Raw genomic sequence first — 18,115 nt, 5'->3', positions numbered from 1 at the left:
GTGTCATCTGGAAGGAGAAAAGAAGACAAGGAGACTTGGTGGTGGAATGAGGAAGTCCAGGAGAGTATCCAGAGGAAGAGGTTAGCTAGGAAGAAGTGGGACAGTGAGAGGACAGAGGAAAGTAGACAGGAATATAGGGTGATACAGCGTGAGGTTAAGATAGAGTTGGCAAAGGCCAAACAGAAAACGTTTGAGGACATGTATGCAAGGTTAGATAGTAAGGAAGGTGAGAGGGATGTGTATTAGTTGGTGAGGCAGAGGGATAGAGATGGAAAGGATGTGCAGCAGGATAGAGTGATTAAAGATAGAGATGGAAATGTTCTGACAGATGACAGGAGGGTGAGGGAAAGATGGAAGGAGTACTTTGAGGAACTGATGAATGAGGAAAATGACAGGGAGAGAAGAGTTGTAGAGGCAAATATTGTTGACCAGGAAGTAGAAAGTATTAGCAAAGGTGCAGTTAGGAGAGCTTTGAAGAGGATGAAGAGAGGAAAGTCAGTTGGCCCTGATGACATACCAGTGGAGGTATGGAAGTGTCTAGGAGACATGGCAGTAGAGTTTTTAACTAGATTGTCCAATAAGATTTTAGAGAGTGAGAGGATGCCTGAGGAATGGAGGAGATGTGTTTTGGTGCCGATTTTTAAGAACAAGAAAGATGTGCAGAGTTGTGGAAACTACAGAGGTATTAAGCTGATGCGCCATACACTGAAGTTGTGGGAAAGAGTAGTGGAAGCAAGGATAAGGGGAGAAGTGGACATTTGTGAGCAGCAGTATGGTTTCATGCCAAGAAAGAGCTCTACAGATGCATTATTTGCTTTGAGAATGTTAATGGAGAAGTACAGAGAGGGCCAGAAAGAGCTGCATTGTGTCTTTGTAGATTTAGAGAAAGCATATGACAGAGTGCCAAGAGAGGAGCTGTGGTATTGTATGAGGAGGTCTGGAGTGGCAGAGAAGTATGTTAGAGTGGTACAGGATATGTACGAGAGCAGTTGGACAGTGGTAAGGTGTGCCATAGGTGAGACCGAGGACTTCACGGTAAAGGTGGTACTGCACCAAGGATCGGCTCTGAGCCCCTTCTTGTTTGCGGTTGGCATGGACAGGCTGACAGATGAGGTCAGACAGGAATCTCCATGGACCATGATGTTGGCAGATGACATTGTGATCTGTGGTGAGAGCAAGGAGCAGGTGGAGGAAAGTCTAGAGAGGTGGAGGATTGCTCTGGAGAGAAGAGGAATGAAGGTTAGTCGCAGCAAGACAGAATACATGTGTGTGATTAAGAGGGAACCAAGTGGAAGAGTGAGGTTACAGGGAGAAGAGGTAAAGAAGGTGCAGGATTTTAAGTACTTAGGGTCAATTGTCTAGAGCAATGGGGAGTGTGGAAAAGAGGTGAAGAAGCGTGTGCAGGCAGGTTGGAATGGGTGGAGAAATGTGTCAGGTCTGTTGTGTGATAAAAGCGTACCAGCAAGAATGAAAGGAAAGGTGTACAGGACAGCTGAGAGAGGACCAGGACAGGTGTGAGACCAGTGATGTTGTATGGTTTGGAGACAGTTGCACTGAGGAAAAGACAGGAGGAAGAGCTAGAGGTAGCAGAGCTGAAGATGTTGAGGTTCTCTTTGGGAGTGATAAGGATGGATAGGATCAGGAATGAGTACATCAGAGGGACAGCACATGTGAGATGTTTTGGAGACAAAGTTAGAGAGGCCAGGTTGAGATGGTTTGGACATGTTCAGAGGAGGGAGAATGAATATATTGGTAAAGGATGCTGAGGTTAGAGCTGCCTGGCAGGAGGTCAAGAGGAAGACCAAAGAGGAGGTTTATGGATGTAGTGAAGGAGGACATGAAGGTAGTCAGTCTGAGAGAAGAGGATATAGAGTATAGGACTAGATGGAGGCAGATGATTCGCTGTGGCGACCCCTGAAGGGAACAGCTGAAAGAAGAAGACTCTGCGGCAGGGGCGAGGCTACATAAGGGCCAGGGTGGCACTGGCCCACTCAGATTGACGGCTGGCCCACCCAATCAGAACAGACAAAAAAAAAAAAAAAAAAAAAAAAAAAAAATACATTGGGATAGCAGAAAATAATATGCCTATGTGACAACACAAATCACTTAAACACGTACAAAAAGTTTCATTAAAAAATAGGGCTGTCAAATATGTTAATAACGTGTTAACGCAAATTCATTTTAACAGCACTGCATTTTCTGTTTGATCTGTGGCGTAGTTGGAAAAAGTGAGAGCAGTCAGACGCAAAGGATGCAGCAGCAAACATTAATAGGGAAAGAAAAGGGTTGACATTAACATTACTATTCTAAACCAAAAGTGCAGTTATTGCCTACATAAGCTTCCACATAAGCTACCACATTTTTTGTTTAACTTTTATTAGACTTCAGAAAGAAAAGTGCGTTTTTTTCACTGAGCACATTCTCTGCAGTCTGAGTGCTGCACTGCAGCTCACTCTCGCTCATGTCTGAGGTAAATCATTAACACCATCACCGCTTACAGTACACGTGCTTTGTTGAACTAAATACATTACAATCGGCTAAAACGAATACACAGGTTACTTTTCTGAACGCACTCCCGAGTCCGTGTTCTTCACACTGTCCACGTGAATCGCAGCCCAGTTCAGCGTGCACACGCAAAATACCGGCAGTTCAATAGGGAGCCCGTGTCTCTTAAAGGGGCCGCACTATATTCCTACTCGTGGAATATGGACCTCCTCCAGGTATGGTGTGGTTCTGGTTCGCTCACTGGTACACATTACCAATTTTTCATACGAACTGTGCCCTGCTCTGAATTAAACTGCCAGTGTAAAAACTCCCTTTATATTCTTAAAATGAGAGAAATCACTGCTTACTCTTAATTTTTAAGTTTAGGCTTAAGAGACGTGAACAATTTCTTAGATAAACATCAATGACCTTTGATACGTCTAATCTTCATGCTGTATTGATTATTATTGAATAAGTATGGTTTCACTAATAATAAATGTACATTTGCATAAAGCATGCATATTTGTCCATACTCATGTTGATTAGAGTATTAAAAACGTAATTTAAGATTTACAATTGCTAAAAATGTGCGATTAAATTACGATTAATCGCGAGTTAACTCATGACAATCATGCAATTAATAGCGATTAAATATTTTAATCAATTGACAGCCCTATTAAAAAATAATTACTGTAGAGCGAAAACATTTTCATATAACTGACTTATTGCAACAGCCAATCAATAAGCTTAGTTGTAATGTTTAGCCAATCCCGTATTGTTGAGGGGATGGGAAGATGAGTTTACGTCTGCTAGTGAAATAAACTTTTAACACGGGCCACGGTGCATAACACGAGACGAAATTCTCACAGGTTAAGGTGCAAATACATGTTTGACAACAGTTATACTGAGTTGCATTAGTTGACAAGAACTGGTTATTCCATTTTAAAATTAACCCAATTACTGAACACTGATGTCTTGTTACAGTGGTCATATAGCAGCACAATATCTATATTTGTCGTCCTTGCAATAGGCTTTGTAGCTGCTTGTTATAAATTAATTTTGTATATATGAATTATATGAATTTGTTGGCAAAAAATAAATCATATATAGCTTATATTTACTGTCAAGTGATTTTGTCCCATATTGTTAAATTTGTGTAATTTGAGAGTAGTCATTGAGGTCCACCCTATTCCACCAAGGTCCACTCAGTTAAAAAATTCTGGCCTCGCCACTGCTCTGCGGTTGAGAGGTGAAAGACATTTTTTTACACATTCACTACACATACTTAATATGAAAGAGGACTTATCATGAAAAAGTGTTTAAGTGCTATAATCAGGTCCCCAGTGCAATTACCAACCCAGAAAAAGTGAAAAAGGACAACAAGGATGTGAAAAAATTAGCTGCTGAAATTTCTCTACCCATCTAGAAGGGGATCAAAAGAAGGGGACAAAAGAAGGGGATCTATTATAATATTACCACCCCTTATTCTGCATGTTTGCACCCATGACGCTGACAGACTCTCCCGTATTAACTTAGTTTCTTCCCTCAGACAGTTGTACGCTGTCCGCCATTTTCTCTGCGCTCAAGCATCTAATCCGACAACAATGTCTTGTAAGCAATTCAAGAGCATTGTCTGAACAAGGGACAATTCAAGGCAGATTTTGCAAAAAAGTTGAAGCTCAAGGATGGATCAGTACCTACTTTTCATTCTGTTGATTTTGTTGCACGAGCAATTAAAGCTCTGCCCTCTTCTTGAAAGAACAGGCAGGGAGCAACAGCTCATTTGCATTTAAAGGGACATACACAAAAACTGTGTGTTTTTGCCAACCCCCCAAAAATGGCAATTTTAGCATGATATGAAACCTGATATGTGGGGTATTTTGAGCTAAAACTGCACATGCACACTCTGGGGACATGAGAGACTTATTTTGCATCTTGTAAAAAAGGGCATATATATATATATATATATATATATATATATATATATATATATATATATATATATATATATATATATATATATATATATATATATATATATATATATATATATACTATTTTAGGGATATAAATAATAACTCATCTTCACAACTGCATGTCAGTTGCATATAAGTAAGTCTAACTTGAATTGGAAAAGTTAAAGGGATTACCCATTGGTTAGCTGCAAATTGTTCAAACTAGTTATTTAGACACAATTTTAACACAGTGGCTATGCTAGGGTGATAATATTTTGATTACTGAAAACCAGGGCATTCAGCCCGGCAAAGAGATAGTCAAATGACAAAATACTGTCTGTAACCAAAATTTCCATGTCCTGGGAAAACAGGACATTTGGCCACCCTAGTTTATGGAGCTGGCCCCAGGTTAGAATACCAGCTAAGACCAGCCAACCATTATTTTATTTTTTATTTTCTCAGAAGGGAAGGCTTTTGGGAGATGCACTCTAGCCTTTTTTTCTTTATACTATGGATTAAGATGCTTGCCTTTACGTAATTTAAGATTTTAGCTATAACTTCTTGTTTTAGCATACCTGTTTACAATTACAATATGAATGCTAGTAAAAAGGGTCAAGCTTATGTTTATCTGTGTCCCTAAGAAAGACGAAGCTAAAAAAAAACAAAAAAAAAAACAAAAAAAAACATTATTGCTGTTATTGCTCCATTACACTGTTGGTGAAGAGCAGGCTATAGATTTTGATATAGAGTGTGAAAGTGACAAAATAATTTGTATTGAAACCAGACTCACCTTTAGCATACTGTGAAGAATAGTCTGTCTTGTAGTAATACGTCTTATCCATACGGAAAGAAAAGAAAAACATCACCAGAATAAACAGTATTAATCAATCAATTTAATGGCTTTAGTTTCAAGTGCTACTGAAAGATGAATAGAAATAATATGTTTTACTTTATAGCCTAAGTGTCAGTTTATGAAGCAGAAATAATCTACTGTAGATTATGTATCAGGAGGAAATAGGTGGAAGATACAGTACTTTTGTCATATATTTTGCAGTACAAATTTGCATGGGATCTGTGCACAACTGTTAACAAATATGCAGTGTTAGTGTGTCAGTGTAATTATATCCATTTTTTCTCTTTGGCAATGAAAAAAGCTCCAGTGGCCAGACCCAGCAGCCCAAGAGCCAGACCAACTCCACAGAACACAGATGGACCGATGCCGGGCTCCGTTATCTCTACATCTACACAGACACAAACCTTTGTGAAATTCATCATGTGTTTCTAAAAGAAGTTAGATGTGAATAAACTGTTGCCATAATAAACACCCACCCCATGTTCTGGTTTGAGGTTGTTGAAGGGCTTTGTGCTCCACAGAACAGGTGTAAATGTCTCCTTCCTCTGGAATGAAGCTCAGTCGGGAAAATACATTCAGTGTCCCATCTTTGTTGGGATAATATCTGCCGATGGTCGATTCATCTGTCACATTCACATTGTTCTTGGTCCACGAGACTTTAACCGGTGGAGGGTAGAATCCAGACACCAGACAAATCAAGGTATTATTGGCATTTAATTTCACATCGTGTCTGGGGTAAACTAAGGTAAAGGGGGAATCTGAAAGATATTTAAATTGGATCACTGTTTTGTTTAATAACTATATTTAGTCCTAATACTCTTTAGACGTTAAGTGTGGAGTAAAGAAAAACATCTTACCAAGAGGTTCAGGTATATTAAAAGCGAGCGTCCTCAAGTAAGCATCTTTACACAAATGTGTTAATGCAACATCATTGGGGTTATCATACTGTAGGGGTATTTTATCCAAGCCAGCTAAACCATATACAATATCGGGCACTGTGAGAACTAGTTGTTGTTTTTCTAAATCCATGTATGCAGCCACTTCAGTTTCATAAGTGAAGAGAATTTCATTGCTACCAGCTGATCCACTGCATGATTCAATCAAGCCATATTCAGTATAACCTAAAGATTTAAGAATTGAAAAGATTTGTTAGATATCATGATGACATCAAGATGTTTAGCAGTTTAGTTTACAATCTTAAATTTGACCAAAATAAGAATATATATTAAAAAAAAAAAAAAAAAAAATATATATATATATATATATATATATATATATATATATATATATATATATATATATATATATATATATATATATATATATATATATATATATATAAGAAGTAGAAATAGAATTGTGCAATTTGTTCTGCAATAAACATAATAAAACAACAACTCAAGCTTTAGCAGTGTTACAATGGAATCTAATGCAATATCATTTTGTGGACTCTTCATTCATAGGAGGATTATCACATATTGAAGCATTTTGTACTATGCATATGAGACAAATTATCAATAATAAATGACATTTCAAATCACATTATTAATTAAAAGTTGTAGAATTTGTCCTAAAGCTTGTACTTACTTTGGCCTTCAGTGAATGGCAAATAGGCAATGAAAAATGCTATTCCGCAAAATGATTCAAGCATGTTTGTTCACAGAAGTTAGTTGCTTATGGATCCTTGCACCTATGATGCTGCATATGGTCAGTCATGAACTTGATATTCTGGTATCGATATGATCTGAGTGGCAGATTGTGACAAGCCTACTGTGTGTGTGTGTGTGTGTGTGTGTGTGTGTGTGTGTGTGTGTGTGTGTGTGTGTGTGTGTGTGTGTGTGTGTGTGTGTGTGTGTGTGTGTGTGTGTGTGTGTGTGTCAATATATATATTGTTGCGTGAAATATTATTTGGTAAGAATGCTAGCAAGACACATTAGATGCTGCTTTTTTATCACCATATATTTAATAGTTTTTTTCTGCTATCATAATTGAGACTGATATGCCACAAGTTAACCACTCAACCACCAGAGGTCCCCGTCATCTGAATTGTAAATTATGACTCAAATTTGTCGACATTCAGTCTTTTTTACAGTGGAAATGGATTTAGGGCTGTTAGTTACTCAAATTATATTGTATACTATATAATTATATTTTTAAAAATGTCCCTTTGGCAATGAAAAAGACTCCATGTAGTGACCAGACCCAGCAGCCCGAGAGCCAGACCAACTCTACAGAACACAGATGAACTGATGCTGGGCTGTTATCTCTACATCTACACAGACACACCTTTTCTAAGCTAAATACAGTATGTACAGTTACAGTGTAATATGAGAAGTTTTAAGTGCATGTATGCAGTGCATTGTGTTCAAAGATGACTTCAAAAATGCAGTACAGTCTTGTGGTACATTTGCTGGTGTTTTTATCTGCTTTATTTGAAACAGGTAAGAGAAAATATTATTATTATCATAATACATTTCTCCAAATTAAATATCACAACCATTTTTGTCCAAAAATCACAATAACTCTTATATTAACACTAAACAAATGTCAAATTTAATCCTTGTCATTCCTGAATAATTTCCTCAACTACCGCAATATTCCTTAACTAAAATAAGCTTGTTAGTTTTTTAATGAAAATTGAAACATGCCCTATTTTCATACTCTTTGCTTATCTGTGTTAGCTAATCTTTTTTATTTGTGTCTGTTATTTTCTCTATTATCGTTTCTTTTTCTGTTTTAGTTTATGGACATTACGGATATGTCCAAATTCGCTGTCGACTATCTGACTCTCAACAAACCCCTGAATTTATCTATTCGGTCACCTACAACAAGATTGAATATCTGAGATACAACAGCACTGAGGATAAGGTTATTGGTTACACTGAATATGGAAAGAAATGGGCAGATGAGAGCAATAATGCGACGATGTTACTTGCACAAGCAGATTTTGTGCTGAACCAATGCAAAGAAATTGGAGATTTAATTGCCCCTTCTGCAGGGACGTCAGGTGACAGACATTTCCTACTTATTCACTACACATACTTAAATTAAAGATATATTATCAGTTATTATGAATAAATATTATTTTATTATCAAATATTTATTTTATTATTTTAATATCAAAACCTTATATTTTGATATTTGATGTAAATGAGAAATCATGTCTAATGCTGTCCAATTTTATAGTACAACCAGAAGTCATTATCCGGGCAGACAAGGAAGCTAATGGGAATCAGAAAGCTGTTCTGGTGTGCAGTGCCTATGACTTCTTCCCCAAAGCCATCAGACTGACGTGGATGAGAGATGATAAAGAGGTGACAGCTGATGTGTCCTCCACTGAGGAGCTGGCTGATGGAGACTGGTTCTACCAGATTCACTCCTATCTGGAATACTTTCCCAAACCTGGAGAGAAGATCTCCTGTGTGGTGGAGCATGCCAGCTCACATAGACCCATGGTCTATCACTGGGGTAAGAACTGAGTCGTGATTAGTGTTAAGAATTAGATTGTTGCCTCGCTGAACATGGACATGAATTTCCTTTCATTTTACAGATCCTTCTCTCCCTGAGTCTGAAAGGTCTAAGATAATTCTTGGGGCGGTGGGGCTGGTGATGGGGGTCGTGATGGCAGCCGGAGGACTGATCTACCATAAAAGAAAACACACAGGTTGGTATTCATGATGAAGACAGATTTGGTGGTGTGATGAAAAAATCATCTTCCAAGTGATTATCATTTGTGATGTTGGAAATGTGGTGTTTTATTGCTGTCTACAGGCTTTTACAGACTTCCAGCTTGTCTACTTCCACTGGAAACAATGGACGGGACTGAACAGCAGTAGGTTGTAACATCTGGGATTGAAACATCCATCCATTCGACTCGAGAGAACTATCGATTGAGCATGCGAAGAAGACATTTAATAAACAATAAATTAAAAAGGCAATTAACTTGAGTGTAAAACAAATTCCCCTTAATGAATGAATGAATGAATTCATTTATTCATTCATTCAACTCTTTATAGTGTCACTTCTCTAATGGCTAGCAGTTTTCTGCTTGCCTGAATCTCAATTTCTCATTAAAATGACATTTGCACACAAATACTTTTGCATTCGCACAAGAAAATATGTGTGCATGAAAAACTTGCATGAACAAGCTAGAAAACGGGTATATTTAATATTGATAAAACTACACGCATGCAGCTGCCTATAGTACTAAGTTTCTTAATTACTTTCGTCTGATTAAATAGTCAGAAAACTGTTGTTACAACTGGTTAGGTGGATTTCTCAGTATTTCATAATTTTACTATTTGAGACCATCTTGCCAATTAGCTATGACGTCAAAAGGCAGCAGACTGGTAAAAATATGTATGCTTTAAACACCACTCAAAAAACATGCACCTGTAAAACTACAATAGGTCTAATGACATTTTTCAGTTTATGTACTCTTAAAGGGGTGATGAATTGAGAAATCAACTTTCCCTTGAACTTTTGATATAAATAAAGGTCATGGTAATATAAGAATATCCTGTAAGTTTTAGTGCTGAAAATGTCCTTGTTAGTCAAAGAAAAGCTTTTATAGACACCAGGCCCAGAAAACGATCATGTTCACACATTGATGTCATTGACTGACAAAATACCACTTCTCTGATAATAAGCACGTGTTATTCAGTAGCCCCGCCCACCGACTCATTGGCGCTAGCCTGCAGCAATAAATGTGCCGAAGAAGATTGCAAGATATTGCGCTATTCCTGGTTGTGGAAGAACACAGTCGCTGCATAAGCTTCCTTCAGATACTATTATTAGGAATATGTGTTTGAACTTTTTTAATGAAGTTCCAGCTCACGTTGGGATGACATGTTGTTCGCTTCATTTCAAGTTTGGATCACGGATTGTTTGTAAACACATCTCAGGTCGAGCTGGATTTGCAGACATTTGATATTAAAGCACAATGCTATTCTTCTATATTGGATCCGACAGGAGGAATGGTGCAACACACTTATGTGAGTAAAAAGTGTTTTTTATATGTAATAGTATTGCATTGTTATAGATAGTTTTGATTCTGTGTACATGTCTATCAGAATATACCTTTAGCACGCTGGACTCAGACATGTATGGGCCAGGGCTCGCAAAGCCTAACGTCCCGGGGCTGTGTGTTTTCCAGAAAGGGTACAAAAACTTAAGCCTGTCGGCAGGCCGATGAATCTCGTAATATTCCTTTGTTGTTCTGCTATTCTCGCTCTCTTGACTTGACATTTGAAGGGCGCATGCGTGCGCATGTGTGTGTGTGTGCGTGCAGTTTGCTCTTATATCGGCCCATCGTGTGTATGTAATAGTCCAATCATTCACGGGTGGATGAGAAATAAATCATTGTGTTTGTTTGATAAAGACATACTGGAATGATTACAGTTGCCGCTTTCAAATAACCCCTCCCTCATGTGAACAGAACTGACAGGACCATAGATATGACCAACCCAGGCTCATTGGAAATACGTGACTCTGCCTACATTTTTGCAACACCCGAATTATGTACCTCCAGGTATGTTTACCCGCACTTTTTGGGTGAAACGTCCACCGGAGGCGCTAAGTGGTAATATTTTTTCTCCATTCCAGATGCGCAACATGACATCATGACTTCGAGTTGCATTCAAGTCTTCTGAAGTCATACGATATCTTCATGTGAAGAACTGAGTTGATCTTCATGTTTTAGTCGTTGAAATGATCACGCTCCTTTGCGAACAGAACACACACACACACGCACTCGTTCATTCATATTTCTAATTCAAATGATACACAGGGCAAGATTAGAATGACGCGATCGGTCACGAGACACACGAGAGCCAATGGCATTTTACATTCAAAGCTGACGTAATGACGCAGTTGGTCACGAGACACACGACAGCCAATGCTGTCAAAGCTAACCTGACGTTTCTTCCGGCGGCAATATTTGAAATGTATTAATATTCGGTGGATGGACTCGACGTTACTGATCGCTTTTGGGGTTTTTCTTCACACAAATCAATCGTTTGGCCTTGGAACACTTGGGATATTTGTACTTTCTGAATAAATGATGCATGCAGTCGTATCTGCCTGTTATCCTGTTTTTTTTATAATACACAACTGGGTAGGTTTAGGGAAGGGATTGAGTTGCACGTTGAAAATTTGTCTGAATATGTGTGTGTCCACAAGGTAAATGGATTTAAAAACATACTAAATCGTTTTTTTGAAAATGTAAAAACGCAGAATGTTTCTTGTGATGGGTAGGTTTAGGGGCAGTGTGTGTGTGTGTGATGGGTAGGTTTAGGGTGTGTGTGTGTTGGGTAGGTTTAGGGGGTAGGGGCAGTGTAGGGGGATAGAATGAAACAACGTTGATAAACACGCTAAAAAGCGATTATGCGTCTTGATAGCACACCAAAATGGCATACAAATTGGCGTGTCATACATACGCCATTTTCATGAGATCGGTCTGGGAATGGAGAAAAAATATTACCACTTAGCACCTCCGGTGGACGTTTCACCCAAAAAATGCAGGTAAACTTACCTGGAGGTACATATTTCGGGTTTTGCAAAAATGTAGACAGAGTCACGTATTTCCAATGAGCCTGGGTTGCATATGACAGGAGCTGAAGCTCATTAAATATAGCCTACAAATCTTATCCAATCCTAGCCGTGGGCGTTTACTTCCAAGTCTCCAGTGCGGCACGCCCATCAAAACCCGGCGTTTTGAAGACAGCCTCAAAACCATTGTAGAAAATAGCCTATTACCTATTAGTTATGATGTTTTTGAATATAAAAAAAACACACAAACATCATTAGTTGACCTCAGACAACAGTATAATTTTTTTTTAAAGCCAGTTCATGACACCTTTAAGTCTCTGTTTCCATCACAGTTGATACTTCCACAAGTTAACCACCAGAGGTCACAGTCACCTATTTTTTGTGTCTTACTCTAATGACTCGAACTGTTAGTAACTCAAACATGACTGTGTTTCCCAAAAGCATCGAAAGAAAAAATAACTATTGCCACTTGATGGTTTATATAGTCTACATAGGTTTACAAACCTGCTTAAAAGAAACAGCTAACCTGATTGGCTGGTCTTGGCTGATTTAATCTGAATGTAACTGGTTTACAGCTCTAAAATCCCTCTAAAATCAGCTGTTAAAGACCAGCCAACCATCTCAGGCTGTATTTAACCTTTCTTTCCAGCAGGTAATGTTTTTGGGAAATGCAGTTTTGCAGTTTTGGGAAAAACAATTTGTTTGCTACTTCGCAATCCCTTTTAGTATTTGTTCCTTGTCTAGTGCATCTTACTATGACCAGACTGACTTTTTGATACTTTTTACATATTGTAGTAGAAACTTAAAGTAAAAGATAAAAAAAGTACATTCATCCACACCAAAAAGGAAAACATTATCCACAACAGCATTAATCTTTAAACTTTAATAACATTCTAGTTTAAAGCACAATAAATGAGCAACTACTGAAAGATGAGTGGTAATAAAACATATTTTTACTTGATCTAAATGTCAAATCAAGGAAGATACAATAATTTCCTGTGTGCGTTTTTGTGTTTGTTTGTTTTTTGCAATGCAAATTTGCCTTGGATATGTGCAAATCAACACAATAACACATATAGTATTGTTAGCGTGTCACTGCAACTGATGGATCGATGCTGGGTTCCTTTAATGCTATACATTTGTACAGACACAAGCAGAATTTTGGTGGGTTTAGAAGGAATTAGATGTAAATAATAAATACTTATTTCTTGAATATACTATTAAATATTTTATATATAAAAGTCATTTGTTAATTCAAATTGGCTAATGATATAACTATAGTTAACTAAGGTTACTGTATATGTGCATAAATGTGTTGTTTTTTAGGGTTTTTGTATCATAAGGTAATTTCAAAAGACTACAATATTTAAGTGATCTGCTATGACAGAATTCACACTTCTGATTTCACTATGTATATTTTTCCATATCTAATATTGCAATGCTCTATACCTAATTAAGTCTGAGTTTCCAGGGGTCTCCACAAGGTGGACATTGAGCTACAGTGAAATCTCAGCATTAAGAGAATGATTCCTAAAACCATTAAATCTTCAGACAAGCTGATTAAAATGAGCTGTTGCCAATAGAGCAACAAGCTGAGTAAAATGAACAATGAACAAATACTTAGTGACATATTATTGACAAACTTAATGACATATCCAACCTCCATTATAAAACTTAATATTGTGAACTATTATTGCAAATTAAAATAACTTTTTTTCTATTTTAATATATTTTAAAATAAAATGTATTCCTGTGATGGCAAATCTGTGTCATGATCCTTCAGACATCAACCTAATATGCTGATAACAAATCAGCATATTAGATTAATTATTGAAGGATCATGTGACACTGAAGACTGGAGTAATGATGCTGAAAATTCAGCTTTGCATCACAGAAATAAATTACATTTTTAAATATTAAAATAGAAAACATTTATTTTAATAATATTTAGCAATTATTTACTAATACCATTTTACAATATTCATGTTTTTACTATATTTGTGATCAAATAAATGCAACCTTGGTGAGCATATATAAGAGACATAATCTTAATGACTTCAAATCTTTTTGACCACTAACTTATTACAACAAAATATAATGGGCTGTAATAGGTTAATATGTTATGTCACGTATTTGATTTTCATTGTTCAATAATAAAAGACATCCGTATTATTAATGTTGAGTGTACTCAACAGTTGCACGGCTTAATGTTTTTGTGGAAACTGTGGTATATTTCTTTCAGGATTTTTTTATGTCTAAAAAGGAATATCATATATTTCAAATAGAAATATTTTGTAACATTATAAATGTCACTTTACTGACACAATTGGTCAATTTAATGGATCCTTATCCTTAAATTAAAGTTTTTTACTAACCCCAAACTTTTAAATGGTAGTGTATCTCAACGAATATGATTATAATCTTAAATGCTGATATTTTTAATGGAATATAACGAAATAGTCAGTTGTAAACTTTTGTTTTTTTTCTGGATTAAGACACAATTGGGAGATGACAATTTGACATGACAATGACTTTATTATGCATTAAGTTACAGCCAGTTTGAAGCATAAATAATGTGTCCCATATTGTTGAAAATCTACAAATAAATATCCTAAGATGAACACTGTGTGTAGACTTTTCTCTTCAATTTTAAATATTGGACACAACATAATTTCCATCCTCACATATGCCCTTAGTGAATCCCATAAGCAATACGGATTATAGCAGACAAATCTAGGCTGCCAAAAGTGTGGCATCTTTTGAAAAGCAGAAAAAAATGTATGACATATGCTTATCATAAGTTTGTGTCTTTCTCTCCTCCTGTCCATCAAAAGTTTTCTCGTATAGCCTTGGGACTGGTGGCGTTGGCCTTTGATTTTAATACTGAGAGCATAATTTATGTAAGATGTTTGAATAGCTTTTTGAGTGCGGCTAGATTAAAGAGAGCTCCATGTAATGAAACAAAAAAAGCATCTGTAGATTTTATTTAAATATATTTCAAACCTCCAATGACTTGGATCGAGTTGACAAAAGAAGAGAGGGAGAAAGAGTTTTGGAGAACACTATTAATACATTGTATTTCGATGTATTAACACTATATATATTGTATACAGTGTTTTCAGTGAATGTTTGACTTGTTTTTAATACTTTCACTCACTGATATTGCACCTTCCATCCATCCATCTCTTCATTCATAAATTATATTACTCCTTTTGAGTTAGCATGAGAGGACTGTGAGATTTCGTATGTGGTGTGTGTGAGTGTGAGTGTGTGTGTGTGTGTGCTTGTGTTATACCACACATCATTACAACCGATCCATCTATCTTTATTCTTTGCGGCAGATCAGTTTAGTTTTTGTTGATTCACACGCATTGGCCAGATTGTTAGCGGTCAATATTTGTCAGTATAAGTCTTCAAGTTGCGCAACTTCTTTATTATCCCCATTCTGATTCATCATGAGCTGTTTGCTGTCTGTATACGAGGGTTTACAACATAGTTTAAAACAAATCTTTACTCATATTTCTGAGTTTAAGACTTTAAAGATAAATATTGGAAATCTGTCCTTTACAATTCAGCCTTGTGTTTGCTCAGTTGTCTCTTGGAATAGTAAAATAATGGTAAACATGGTAACGTAGAGAGACGGTTATCCTCTGTAGGACACCATGTGGTGTAAAAATGTAGACCACTGCCCTCTGTGCCTGGATGTGGGGGTACTTTTAAAAAGAGTACTTATTAATGAAACAATATACTTTAAAGAATCATTTAAGTGTGCACTAAAGTTAATGTTTTCAGACTTAATTGCTAGTTATTTGCAATTAAAGGCTCACTGTGTAATATTTATGTGGATCTATTGACCAAAATGCAAAATAATATACATAACCATTTTAGTAGTGTATAAAGACCTAACATATGAACCGTTATGTTTTTCCTACCTTGAATGAGCCATTCACCGCAGGTCGCCTTAAAGTGAAAACGCCATTTTGTGGCGTCATCTTTGCAGTCTTTTTCTAATAATTCAATGGTCCATCATCAATTATTCATTACATAAATATATATATAAACTGTACACTGATAAACCAAAACATTATGACCAGTCACAGGTAAAGTTGATCATCTCCTCACAAGGCTACATATTAATGGTGCACTATGTAGTATTTTTGCAGCAAAATATCCAAAAACCACTAGGTCAGTGTTATATATTTTGTTCAGTTGAGTTCTTACAATATCCCAAATGTTACCAACTATTTGTAAATTGTGAAAAAATTGCTACTTTAACCAAGGAGCCGGGACGTCTGAGCATAGCGTCTGAGGGACTCGCCTGTCAATTGTGTCATATCTGCATTACCCTCGGTTTTATTGGGCAGAAGCGCTTTTCTCTTAGCAGTTTGAACAAGTGTCACAGCAGTGCTGAGCGAACACACAGAGTAATATCATAACATCATTATAAACATACTTAAATCTAATATCTAATCTAATCTAATCTAGTATCTAATATGATAAACAGAGCAGTGCGTTACCTCATGCTCATGACCGGAATAGCGAAAATAGCACCCGCGACTGTGTCCCGTCCTGTCATAATAAAAGTGGCGGTGCTCGCGAGCTGTATGTTGCTCAACAATCGCTCCAGCGGCCTTGCTCAGCTCCTCAACATTTGGTCCTGCTCTGCTTCATACTACAGTAATGTTAATAATCGAATATATGATTATTCATATATCCTGAGTCCTATTTTCCACCGGCTGTGAGGTGAAGACCACATGTCCCAAGATTCTGCACTCAAACTTGGCGTCATCAAACTACACCTTTGTTTTGAATAGGCGACCTCTAGCGGATGGAAAAGTTAGAAAGTGCAGCTTTAAGGGTTATTTCACCCCACAACATACTATGATTTGGGACATACTAATTCTATTTTCGAGTACTATTTAGGATGGATAGTATGCGAATTGGGACGCAGGGCTAGTTATCTATTGCGGCAATGCAGCAAATGTCATGCCCAGGAGTAAAACAAAAAGATATGAACTTTCTTTTATCCCATGTACTTTTAAATTACTTTACAAATAACTGTTTTGGTGTTTGATTGTATGAAGTATATTTCTGTTTCGGGGTTCAGTGTACTTGTGCTTTACTACTTCAAAGAAGTTCATGATAATGTTATGTCAGAATGGTTTTATTTGCTTTTTAGCTTGTTTTAAACCAGGTATATAATGGTTGTTTCTGAGTGTTATGTTTGACACATTTTAGGGTTTTGTGCTGCAATATCCTGCCTTGTCAAACCGTAAATAAACCTAAAAATTGATTTTGTTGAGAAGGTAGCTGCTATATTATTCCTGTTTCTATAGTAATACAAAGACGTATCGTACAGCTCTGGGTATCCATACAGCAATAATGATCTTGTCCTCCATCACTCCATTATCAGAGAGTAATGATTTCAGTTTCAATGTATTCCTCCCATAAAACTATAATAAGGCTTAAAGGGATACTTCACTGCCTTTTCATATTAAACTATGTTATTCCCTTAACTTAAACGAGTTGATACATACCTCTCTCGTCTCAGTGCGTGCACTTAATCTCTCTGACACGAAGTGATGATCTGATAGCTTTTAGCTTAGCTCCCTAAGCCCAGTTCATTCACTATGGAACCAAACAGAAAACAAGTTAGAAGTACCAAACGCCTCCACATTTCTCCTATTTAAATACAGTTGCAGTTGAACGATCAAGTATGGTGACAAAATAAAACGTGGCGCGTTTCTAATCGGATTAAAAAGGAGAACTATAATGTATGGCGGAATAGCACTTCTGAGAGTACTTCGGCTCGGCACAGTAAAAAGTCCTGGCCGAAACATCTTCCCTCACATCTCCCTATTGACAGAAATGAGAGAGTGAGGGGGAGGTGTGAGAAAAGATGTTTCGGCCTGGACTTTTTACTGCGCCGAGCTGAAGTACTCTCAGAAGTGCTAATCCGCCATACATTATAGTTCTCCTTTTTAATCCGATTCGAGAAGTACCACGTTTTATTTTGTCACCATACTTGATCGTTCAACTATTCGTGTAACTGTATTTAAATAGGGAAAAGATGGAGGTGTTTGGTACTTCTAACTTGATCTCTGTTTGGTACCATAGTGAATGAACTGGGCTTAGTGAGCTAAGCTAAATGCTATCAGATCATCACCGCGCGTCAGAGAGATTAAGTGCACGCACTGAGACGAGAGAGGTATGTATCAACTCGTTTTAGTTAAAGGAATAACATAGTTTAATATGAAAAAGCGGTGAAGTAACC

The 18,115-nt window shown here is 37.0% G+C and overlaps 2 protein-coding genes across 2 annotated transcripts; one reads left to right on the top strand and one right to left on the bottom strand.

Annotated features, from left to right (window-relative positions):
* Positions 1-723: 723 nt before the first annotated feature.
* Positions 724-6,943, bottom strand: LOC137038674 (H-2 class II histocompatibility antigen, A-U alpha chain). The gene is made up of 5 exons (XM_067413465.1): positions 6,880-6,943; positions 6,150-6,413; positions 5,769-6,050; positions 5,230-5,680; positions 724-1,218 (listed from the first exon to the last, which is right to left on the bottom strand). Exons 1-4 carry the CDS (start codon positions 6,941-6,943, stop codon positions 5,559-5,561), a joined length of 732 nt encoding a protein of 243 aa, XP_067269566.1. The 3' UTR covers positions 724-1,218; positions 5,230-5,558.
* A 680-nt stretch (positions 6,944-7,623) lies between these two features.
* LOC137038675 (rano class II histocompatibility antigen, A beta chain-like) lies at positions 7,624-9,372 on the top strand. The gene is made up of 5 exons (XM_067413466.1): positions 7,624-7,733; positions 8,033-8,299; positions 8,479-8,760; positions 8,843-8,956; positions 9,064-9,372. The coding sequence occupies exons 1-5, from the start codon at positions 7,664-7,666 to the stop codon at positions 9,126-9,128; spliced, it is 798 nt and encodes a 265-aa protein (XP_067269567.1). The 5' UTR covers positions 7,624-7,663; the 3' UTR covers positions 9,129-9,372.
* Positions 9,373-18,115: the final 8,743 nt, after the last annotated feature.

Source organism: Pseudorasbora parva, chromosome 13 (assembly GCF_024679245.1).
Source record: "Pseudorasbora parva isolate DD20220531a chromosome 13, ASM2467924v1, whole genome shotgun sequence".
In the NCBI taxonomy this organism is placed as follows: Eukaryota; Metazoa; Chordata; class Actinopteri; order Cypriniformes; family Gobionidae; genus Pseudorasbora; species Pseudorasbora parva.
This window is presented reverse-complemented; position numbering and strand designations above follow the sequence as displayed.

Coding starts and splice junctions, on each gene's coding strand:
- LOC137038674 (XM_067413465.1), bottom strand. CDS start 6,943: ATGCTTGAATCATTTTGCGGAATAGCATTTTTCATTGCCTATTTGCCA. Junction 6,414..6,879: donor GCCATTCACTGAAGGCCAAA/GTAAGTACAAGC, acceptor TTAAATCTTTAG/GTTATACTGAATATGGCTTG. Junction 5,681..5,768: donor ACCTCAAACCAGAACATGGG/GTGGGTGTTTAT, acceptor GTGTCTGTGTAG/ATGTAGAGATAACGGAGCCC.
- LOC137038675 (XM_067413466.1), top strand. CDS start 7,664: ATGACTTCAAAAATGCAGTACAGTCTTGTGGTACATTTGCTGGTGTTT. Junction 8,300..8,478: donor CCCTTCTGCAGGGACGTCAG/GTGACAGACATT, acceptor CCAATTTTATAG/TACAACCAGAAGTCATTATC. Junction 8,957..9,063: donor CCATAAAAGAAAACACACAG/GTTGGTATTCAT, acceptor TGCTGTCTACAG/GCTTTTACAGACTTCCAGCT.